This window comes from Camponotus vicinus, unplaced genomic scaffold (genome assembly GCF_025532165.1).
Source record: "Camponotus vicinus isolate PSW18456_S1 unplaced genomic scaffold, iyCamVici1.0 SCAF_2, whole genome shotgun sequence".
Classification (NCBI taxonomy): domain Eukaryota; kingdom Metazoa; phylum Arthropoda; class Insecta; order Hymenoptera; family Formicidae; genus Camponotus; species Camponotus vicinus.
Window position 1 is genome coordinate 983,843 of NW_028141956.1, and position 10,572 is coordinate 994,414.

General features: G+C 28.7%; 2 protein-coding genes across 2 annotated transcripts; both read left to right on the plus strand.

Annotated features, from left to right (window-relative positions):
- The first annotated feature begins 2,723 nt into the window (after window positions 1-2,723).
- On the plus strand, window positions 2,724-7,664 carry LOC145966355 (uncharacterized). The gene is made up of 17 exons (XM_083090401.1): window positions 2,724-2,867; window positions 2,943-3,059; window positions 3,291-3,408; window positions 3,511-3,772; window positions 3,856-3,987; window positions 4,099-4,189; window positions 4,415-4,548; window positions 4,633-4,765; window positions 4,844-4,885; window positions 5,750-5,893; window positions 5,988-6,105; window positions 6,209-6,470; window positions 6,621-6,740; window positions 6,817-6,907; window positions 7,039-7,175; window positions 7,241-7,373; window positions 7,458-7,664. The coding sequence occupies exons 1-17, from the start codon at window positions 2,724-2,726 to the stop codon at window positions 7,506-7,508; spliced, it is 2,229 nt and encodes a 742-aa protein (XP_082946527.1). The 3' UTR covers window positions 7,509-7,664.
- Window positions 7,665-9,387: 1,723 nt separating this feature from the next.
- LOC145966357 (uncharacterized) lies at window positions 9,388-10,553 on the plus strand. Its single transcript, XM_083090402.1, has 4 exons — window positions 9,388-9,411; window positions 9,599-9,716; window positions 9,806-10,067; window positions 10,388-10,553. Exons 2-4 carry the CDS (start codon window positions 9,599-9,601, stop codon window positions 10,551-10,553), a joined length of 546 nt encoding a protein of 181 aa, XP_082946528.1. The 5' UTR covers window positions 9,388-9,411.
- Window positions 10,554-10,572: the final 19 nt, after the last annotated feature.

Genomic DNA, 10,572 nt, shown 5'->3' on the forward strand with positions numbered 1-10,572 from the left:
CGAATCGATATCAATATCGTCAGAATATATCAATATACCACATAGAATGCAAACATCAACGAATTTTCAAATTTCGATCTTTTCTTGATATATTTCTGTAAGATTTATGTTTTAAAATATAATTGATTTTACAAGCTTTAGTACTAATTATAACAATTTTTGAAAAATTAGCTTAGTTACGTTCAAAAATATTCATAAATTCAAGTAAAAAAATGTTTGAAGCGACTCTTAATTATATTTTAAAATATAAATCTTACAGACATATATCGAGAAAAGATCGAAATTTAAAAATTCGTTGATGTTTGCATTCTATGTGGCACATTGATATATTCTGACGGTATTGATATCGATTCGACATCGAATTGATATTAGCTTTCTCACTGGAAAGTCAATGAGCAATGCTCTTGATAATCGCGATAAAGATTGTGATATTTTTAAAATATTTTTTTAATCACTATTATCATTTTATACTGTCATATATTTTTATCTATATGCATGTTTGCTAAACTTCTGGAACTTCTGTCTTTTCAGTATTATTTGCCGTTATGTAAATCATTATAGTTTTAGTGTTGTATGATGTCAGTTTAGTACAAACAAATTGATTATAAAGAAATAAATGTAGGTGTTCTAGAATACAGATATAATTAAAAAAGTATAACATCATTTTATCTTTTTATGCTGATACTTTCTTATCTTAATACATTACTACTTATCTTAATACATTTGCATGACTTATCGAAAATGCTGAAAAATATTTCATTTTCATATCATTACTCAATTATCCCACTTATTTCATATTCAATTACAAGAACGCAAATTAAAATAAATTATAATCTTAAAATAATGTTAAATTTAAGTTTAAAATTAGTTATATAAAATATATTTTTTATGAAAAACACTTATAGAAAATTTAATTATTTCTTTTTAACCGATTTAATGTGATTATTTTTTATATTAATTTATATGATTATTTTTTTCATATATATATATATATATATATATATATATATATATATATATATATATATATATATATGGCTATTTTATTGCCCTTGTTTTACATACTACGATGATTTTTGAGATGTAATAATTTGTGTACAAAATATACATAAAGATGCAAAAATTATTCTTCATCGTGATAAAAAAGAGCTTGAAGTTATTATAACTGCGATGTGATAAGATATGTATTTCTACAGGTTTTTCCTCACACTATATACAGAGTGGCCTACATAGCTATTAACAGCGCGATAGTTCGGAAAGTAAGCTTTATCGAAAAAGATGTTTCTAATAAAAGTTATAGGATTTGGAGGAGGACATCAGATGTGCCTCTCCGAAACTTACAACTTTTGTTTGAAATATTTTTCCATAAAGATTACTTTCTGAACTATCGAGCTGTGAAGAGTTATGTGGGGCACCCTGTATGTATATATATATGATAAAGTAATTATTGTGTTAGATATATAAAAATAGATAAATCTTAAAAAATTTTGATTGTTATATTAGCGAGCAAAGTTTGATAAATTTCATTTTTATACTACTATTTTTATACTACTATATTATTTTTCAACAAACCATAATGGCGATATCTAATGATTATAGCAATACATGTAAAATATACTTGGAAAATTTTTTACAATACTTTAATATCACAAATCATATTAAATAATAATAATAATAGTATTTGTAATATATTTTTTTATATTTGATATTATTTAATAAGGCATTCGGGAATTCTGTTATTAATTATTCAAAAAGAGTTTACTCAAAAAGAGAAAGAGTAAATTAATATAAAGTAATCATCGAAAGAAAGAATGCGGAAAAGTGACATGGTTCTGTTGCCTAAAATTTTTTTAACTTGAAATTGGACTTCATTTTTGGCTTAAAATAAGATTTATGACACGTAGTTTACGAATATGCAAATTTTCAGATGGATTTAGTTACCGCTTAATTTTCGTCCTTATAAAAATTTTATATATATATAATTTTTACTCTTATAAAAAATACTTATTTTATCTTTATTACCTTTTTTCTAAAACGATAATCTTGATTCGTCTAGAAACTTATATTCATAATCTACGTGTGATAAATTTTATTTTAAACCGAGAAGTTTAATCTCGAGTTTTATAGGTAAATTTTGACAATAACTGTTCGCACTCTTTATTGTAAAAATTATAAATGCTAATATTTTCTCAGATGACATATCAATTCATATGTAAATTAAATTTTATTTTATTATTGAGATATTAATAAAGAAGTGGGAGAAGATTTTTTTTTATTATCAACACGATCGCTATACAATACAGATCTCGTTGAACCTTTTCTCGTTGATCGCAAACATTCACAATATATGCGGGCATACATCACCAATATAGGAAGTACTAATTTTGTCATTTTTTCTGATCGACATATTCTTTGCTGAGGGAATATGACCCGCTCGTCAGTAGAACTCGACTGCTCTCTACATAATACTTAATGTGTCAAAGCAAATAAATGCTCTTCTATCCGTAAGGACTATGTGACAATTCTTGAGGGACATAACACATGCATGAAATTTTTAAAAAATTTATGAAGCGAATATTTTTAGTAGTTTTACTATGAACGATAATATCCAAGTTTTAATTCATTTCTGCTATCAGAAGATAAACAACTAAACTGTATAAAAGATTGAAATTAGTTAGAATCGTGCTATCGAAGACATCGTGTTTCTTTGTATGGAACGTATTATGGAAACTACCTGTAATCATTATTACAACATTATGTATAAAATAGCATCACTCGCCGGTATATGGCCATATCTGAAACCAAAAACAAGAATGTTTCGTGTTACATTTCTAACTATGATCTTATTAACTATATTTATTCCACAGGTAAATATAATGTAATCACACCGAGACGAAAACGAATTTATTTCAAAAGTCTTGTATAAACAATAATATTTTTAGATAGCTTACCAATTTACATGCAAGGAAATGCAATGCACTTATCAGGCAATGACAGCGTATTTACTATCAATTGTAGTTATGCTAAAGATGTATACATTTCATTTAAATAATCGTACAGTATGTTTTATTACATATATTTATGTTGTATGATTAAATACCTCAATATGTTCAACTTTAGAGATTGCAATTTAGATAGAAAAAAAATTTATATTAAAAATATTTTGCAAACATACATATATTTTTCTTATATTTTTATGAGCACTTTTTATGAGTACTTTTTATTAAATCATGAGAAAAAATTTGCTATTAATTCTTTATTTTAAAAATTTATTATTTATCCTTTACTAGATTAAGGATCTTACTCAACAATTATTTTACGACTGGAAGACACTAGAATCTACCGAAGAATATAAAATTATGAAGTTGTATGCCGAAAATAGTAAACGATTTTCCCTAGTATATTCTGGTGAGGACTGATAAAATGTCTTATCTGTTGTATTATATATTTGAATCAGAAATTTGTGCTCTACGATATCTTCTCTTTTAAATCGTGCATCATACATTGCAGTATATATCTTCATGGCAGTAATTGTGTTTATGTCAATGTCCCTTATACCGTATATGCTCGATATTGTATTGCCTCTAAATGAATCCCGTCCTATACTGCCACCGTATAGAGGATACTATTTTGTGGATATTGGAGAATATTTTTTTCAAATTTACTGGCACTCCATAGTAGCCTGGGAAATCGCTATAACCGGTGTAATCGCTCATGATTGTATGTTCGTGGCTTATGTTGAGCATGTTTGCAGTATGTTCGCTATAGCCGGGTTAGGAAATAAAAATTATTAATTATAATATATTTGTAATTTGTATTTAAAATTCAACAAAATCGTACATGATTTATTTGCAGATTTCGTTGTGAACATTTATTTTATTATCATAAGGAAAAAGAAGCAGCAACTGTTGCTGATGGATCAAATACAGATGATACATACGACAAAAGAGTCGCATTTCTTGTATATACACACCGAAAAGCTCTAGAGTGAGTGCATAACATCATCAAGCATGAAATGCAACATTGAGTTAAAGATAATGAAATAATAAAATGATAAAATTCATGCGATTAGTATCTAATCTTTTGTTTGTCGCACAGGTACGCGCAACTTATTGAAGATACATTTACCATACCTTTCGCTATACAAATGTTTATAGTAACAATAGGAATGAGCATTAGCTTATTACAAGTATGTTTTTATTTATTATAAAATAATTTTATTTATTATATAATTTTATTTATTATTATAAATACTCAAATTGCGAGCTAATAAAATATTAGATACATTCAACTGAAATCTGAACAGAGTTGTTGTTTCCTAAAAATCGACCAAGACTTTTAACAAACTTAAAACATAGACCAATATGTTTCATCTGGACGTAGCTAATGTAATATAATAATAATGTTTTTACAGATTACGCAACAAGATGATATTTTAGAAGCAATAAGATACGTGTTCTACGTCATTGGTCAGTTGATCCATTTATTCTGCCTTAGTTTCGAGGGACAAAAACTAATAGATCACAGTCTTCAAATGCGCAACAAAATGTAAAAAAGCAACCGCTTTTGATTTATCTAAAGAACATCTGAATTTTATACATACATGTGATATTTCCTGCATTTTCTAAACAGATATAACAGCTCTTGGTACAAAACATCTATAAAATTACAAAAGTTAATCATATTAGTGATGATGAGAGGTCTTCGACCGAGTTTTTTGACTGCCGGCAAAATATACATTTTCTCTCTGGAAAGTTTTGCCACGGTAAAATGAGGATTATCGTAAATATTGTTTTAACATAGTTTTAATTTGATATATAATGCTTACACTTTTGTCTCTAAGGTTCTACAAACTTCAGTGTCATACCTTGCGGTACTTGGGTCCGTTTCATAATATAACTCACGTTAATCGTATTATTCAATTATATGATGGTATTAATATCGAGAAAAAAAAACATGTGTCTTTAATATTTTTATTACAATAACGTACTGCTATTGATCATTATACGTAATAATATTACAATTTATATACCTATGATTTATAAAGTTCAACCAAAGTGTATCAAAATATGATTACTCAAACATAAATCTAACTTTTTAATAATTAAAATAAAGCAGCTTTATTCTCAGCTTTCTGTTACATAAGAAAAAAAGATGAAGCATTTCGTTGATCGATATATTCCGTCTAGAAACTTGTACACAACACAACATGCTCGTCAATGATATTCCGTCTTTTTTTATGTTAAATTTCCTGTTCAAAGGGATATATAAATAGCATACCATTGTGTAAATACTATTGTTCGTACGAAAGGTATGTGTCATCCTATTGGACACGCAGAGACATACTGTAATTGTTATGCGGAGACACACCGTAATTTCTACGCGAAGACACGCTGCAATTGTTCCCGGAGACATTGCGTACATATAATATTATATATTGTATTATGTATGATATGTCTGAACCTCGAATCGTTCCTCGTACTAAGGGATGGCGACTCGGGTGAAATAAAATGTTAAAATTAGTCGACCGTGTGAGGTCAAAGATAAGAGACTGTTTACGAATCATGAACTCCACTTGGAGTCAGTATTACGACATCATCAAAAGAGTGTCATCATTATCTGGCCAGTGGCCATATCAGAGATCAAAAACGAGACTACTTTGCGTGTGCTTGGTAACTTTGAGCACGTTTTCTATGATTATTCCGCAAGTAAATGATAATTCTTAATAAAAATTCTGTGGAATTTCGAGATCTATAAGCCACAAACCTTCCAGATAGCCAAATTTACTACATGTGACGGCGACTTGCGATGTATTTTTGAAACCATGACATCGTATATGTTGACATCTGTAACATTGGTGAAACTATACACGTGTTATTTTAATCGATGTAAAGTACGTTATTCATTTCTTGTGATACTCCAATATTTCAAATCTTGATATTTTATCAGTAATAGAAAATATAAAAAAAGTTCATTATTAATCCTAGATAAAAATGCTAATTGATCGATTATTCGTCGATTGGGACGAATTAGAAACACCGGAAGAGTACGAAATTATGAAGAGATATGCCGAGAATAGCAGGCGATATACTTTGGGATATTCCTGTAAGAATAAACTATGCGATTTCCATCGTCATATATATTTTCTCTGCTTACTTTGTTGATAAAATTATTTTTTAACGATCATAATCGCGATTATCTGTTGCAGTGTATTGCTTTTCATCTGTATGCCTCTTTATGTGTATATCCCTCATACCGCAATTATTGGATGTTGTATTGCCACTCAACGAATCTCGTCCTATATTGTCGACATATCCGGGATATTATTTTGTCGACGAGAAAAAATACTTTTTTTATATTTTTTCACATGCTATTGTGGCCTGGGAAATCGCTATGGCAGGGATAGTCACTCACGATTGCATGCTGCTGACTTACGTTGAACATGTTTGCAGTATTTTCGCTATAGTCGGGTAAGAGAGCAATATGTGACGCAATAAAATAAATTATATATAAAATATTTATATATAAAATAATTATATATAAGTAATAATTATATATAATTAATAAAAAATAATTATATATAAAATAAATTATATATATATTTATACGCATTTTTACAGATTTCGCTTTGAGCAATTAACATATAAACATACCGACTCTACGAGCATTTTACATCCTCAACTAACCGACACTTGTAAACGAATCGCATTTTCGGTGCAAACACATCGAAAAGCTTTAAAGTGAATATCTAATCAGCATGAAAGAAATATTCTTTAATTCTTTCATCGTTACTATTGTGTTTTTTGTTTGTTGTAGATTCGCCGAGCTTATCGAAGATACGTTTTCCTTAACGTTAGCTATACAAGTAGCGTTAAATACCGTAATGATCAGCATCACTTTGTTACAAGTATATATAATATTTACTCAATTTTTCTAAAATTATACTCGACATACACACATTTGTAATTAAAGAATTGTTTGTTTATCAAAAATGAGAAAAATTATCAAAAAAACTAAATTATATTTTTCGGATTGAAGATCACGCAGCAAAAAGGAGATTTTTTAGAAGCAATAAGATATATTTTCTACGTCTTTGGTCAATTGATCCATTTATTCTGCCTGAGTTTCGAGGGACAGAAGCTGATAGATCATAGTCTTCAAACACGCGACAAAATGTAAGACGCAAGAGACTTTTGTAACAATTATCTTATCGAAATTATTGACTTTAATTCTATTGCAGCTATAATAGTTTTTGGTATGAAACATCCGCAAAGTCGCAAAAGATGCTTCTGTTCGTGATACGAAAGAGTTTTCAACCTATGTTTTTGAGTGCCGGCAAGATTTATATTTTCTCAATGGAGAGCTTCACTACGGTAACTATAGGAAAGATGTATTGCGCAAGATAGAATAGCTTCTTTAATGATACTTCTTGTTTATTACGTGTTCTTATTTTGAAGGTCGTGCAAACTTCAATGTCATACTTTACGATACTCGCGTCATTAGAATAATCAAGCAACAATCAGAATTTAACTTATCCACATATTAGTCTTGCATTTAATTATGAAATCATAATCATTCTTACATGACAATAAGATGAGATTCTTACTCGTATATAAATTAAACTACTCATGTCATAGTGTAATTTGATAAATTGTACTTATTTGCGTGTGGATATATATTGCATATAATAATTATTAAAGTCAAATAAAAATTGGAAAAATGTTTATAATTCTGAAATATTTCAAAATATTTGTCAGAAGGTAATGTGCAATTCTAAAGAGAAAACATAATAATAATTAAATTATAATTATTATATAAAATTATATAATTATAATTTAAAATCTCTAACAACGAAATGTAGATTTAGAAGAATCATAATCTTTACGTAATAAGGTGCATACATTTGCCAACACAATAAAAGATACTCATTACAAAGAAAATAAAGTAAAACTACTTCTATCTGATGACTATTTGCAACATGTGCTAAACTAGACTTTTGTGTTGAATTAGCAAAAGATAGGTATGCATCGTTAAGTTTAAAGAAGAATTTGTAAGAATATGTACTGTAAATCTTAAAGAAAATAGGTTTTTTGTAAAAATATTCATCCATTACTAAGAAAAACATTCTTTACATCATTTCTTTAGTTCTTGTGTTTGATATATTTATGAAGTAGTGGAAAATATAATATCTTTTGGTACGATGTATTCATCCAAATTTTAAAAATCGATTATGCTGGTGATGATAATCTTTCGATAATCTTGTGTTTTTTAAGCAAGGTTTATATCTTATCTCTGAGGAACTCTATATACTAATAAAACTTATATACATATATTATAAGGTTATTGCAAATAGAATGTTTAAAATATTTCTTGAATTACAAAAATCGTGTCCTTTTTTAAAAGTTTTACAGATTTTGATATTGTATTATATAGTGTGTTCACATTTTTTTCAATAGTTATTAATCTTAAATTAAAGCAAAAAACTTTGTGATAATATCAAAAGCGATTACAAATGTTACACATATCTTTAATTGTTATTATATATTATATTTTTTAAAAATCATGTACTTAATACATATTTCTTATTTCAGATTTATATATTATTATATTATTTCAAATTTATATATTTCTATATTTCTTACATACCTGATTAACAAACTGCTATTAAATTTGCAAGCACACATTGTCACGAAATATAAATTTTTTTCAAGTTTCCAAAAATAAACCATCTTACTGATCGATGCGTTCTATCTGGAGGGGACTTGCAAAATGATACGCTCGTCAAAGTTATTCGCCCCCATATTTACTGTCAAGGGAAAAATAAGCCGCTTTTATTCATAAGTGCTACGTGTCATTTATTGTTACATGGAGACGTGTTGCAATAGCTATGCGAAAATATTGTAACATATTATTACGTATGATATGTACGTATGTATGTAAAGTACGTATGTACTTGAAGTCATTTCTTGTATCGAGGGATGTTATTTTGCTGGGACTCGGAGGAAAGAAAATTTTGAAGTTAGTTGACCGTACAAAGTGTGAAAAGCGAAAGGCTATCTGCAAACTGACATGAACTCCACTTGGAATCATTATTACAGTGTTGTTGAAAAAGTGTCATCGTTGGCCGGTCAATGGCCCTATCAGAAGCCAAAAACGAGACTGCTTTGTAGTAGCCTGGTGACTTTGATCACATTTTCCATGATTGTTCCACAAGTAATTACGATAATTCTCTTTATCAAATTAGAATTTGAAGATTGTTTAATCTGCACATAAATATAATAATATCGCCAGATGGCCAAATTTGTTAAATGCAACGGAGACCTGCAATGTATTTTTCAAACACTGACAGCGTATCTGTTGACAGTCGTAACATTGGTGAAGCTGTACACGTGTTATTTTAATCGATGTAAAGTATGTTATTTATTTTATAATACTCTTGTGCATTTTATATCACAAAGTAAGCTTGAAGTCTAAAATTTATAATTGAATCAGTAGTCCGTTAGATTTTATGAAAAGAAAAATGTATTCATTATTAATTAATAGTACTATTAATTATTTACTATTAATTAATAGTATCGTTAATTAATAGTACTTTTAGATGAAAATTCTGATTGATCAGTTATTCGTCGAATGGGATGATTTACAAACCCCAGAAGAATTCGAAATTATGAAAAAGTACGCCGAGAAGGGCAGACGTTATTCTTTGGGATACTCGTGTAAGAATGTATCGCGCGATGTCTCCATCCTCGTATGCATCTCGGCTTTTTTTGTAGATGAAATTACAATTTAACTTCATTTATTACAGTGTACTGCTTTATATCTGTATATCTGTTCGTGTCCTTGTCTCTTATACCGCAATTACTAGATGTCATACTACCTCTCAACGAATCCCGCCCTATATTGCCCGCTCACCCAGGCTACTATTTCGTTGACGAGAAAAAATACTTCTATTACATCTTCTCGCATGCTATCGTGGCATGGGAGGTCGCTATGGCTGGAATAGTCGCCCACGATTGTATGCTCTTAACTTATGTCGAACACGTCTGCAGTATTTTTGCCATAACCGGGTGAGAAGAATGCGACAAGTATTGTATTGTTATATGTATTATTTGATGTCACGCATAGATATTTGCAGATCTCGATTCAAACAATTAACGTGTAAAAGTGCTAATTCCGTGACAATTTTACATTCTACAAATGACACTTATCGCAAACGAATTGAGTTTTCGGTGCACACGCATCGAAAGGCTTTAAAGTAAGCATCTAATCTCTTTATCATCGCATCTAATCTCTTTATTGTTATTTCTTTATTATCTCTTTAGTATAAGGAAAAGAGATTTAAAAAATTCACATTTATTATTGTATAGTATTATTTATTTTATTATAGATTTGCTCAGCTTATTGAAGATACGTTTTCGTTGGCTCTGGCAATACAAATAATGCTGAACACAGTAATGATTAGTATTACTCTATTACAAGTACGTTATCATTCTAAAATTATACTTTACGTATATGTAGGATGTTTTTTGTATGATATAAATATAGGTATATAATATAAATAATCCATGTATT

Excerpts from the sequence above, each read along its gene's own strand:
- LOC145966355 (XM_083090401.1), top strand. The coding sequence starts at position 2,724 with ATGGAAACTACCTGTAATCATTATTACAACATTATGTATAAAATAGCA. Across the intron at positions 6,106-6,208 it reads ATATACTTTGGGATATTCCT|TGTATTGCTTTTCATCTGTA; the intron begins GTAAGAATAAAC and ends TATCTGTTGCAG. Across the intron at positions 6,908-7,038 it reads TCAGCATCACTTTGTTACAA|ATCACGCAGCAAAAAGGAGA; the intron begins GTATATATAATA and ends TTCGGATTGAAG.
- LOC145966357 (XM_083090402.1), top strand. The coding sequence starts at position 9,599 with ATGAAAATTCTGATTGATCAGTTATTCGTCGAATGGGATGATTTACAA. Across the intron at positions 9,717-9,805 it reads TTATTCTTTGGGATACTCGT|TGTACTGCTTTATATCTGTA; the intron begins GTAAGAATGTAT and ends CATTTATTACAG. Across the intron at positions 10,068-10,387 it reads AGTATTTTTGCCATAACCGG|ATTTGCTCAGCTTATTGAAG; the intron begins GTGAGAAGAATG and ends ATTTTATTATAG.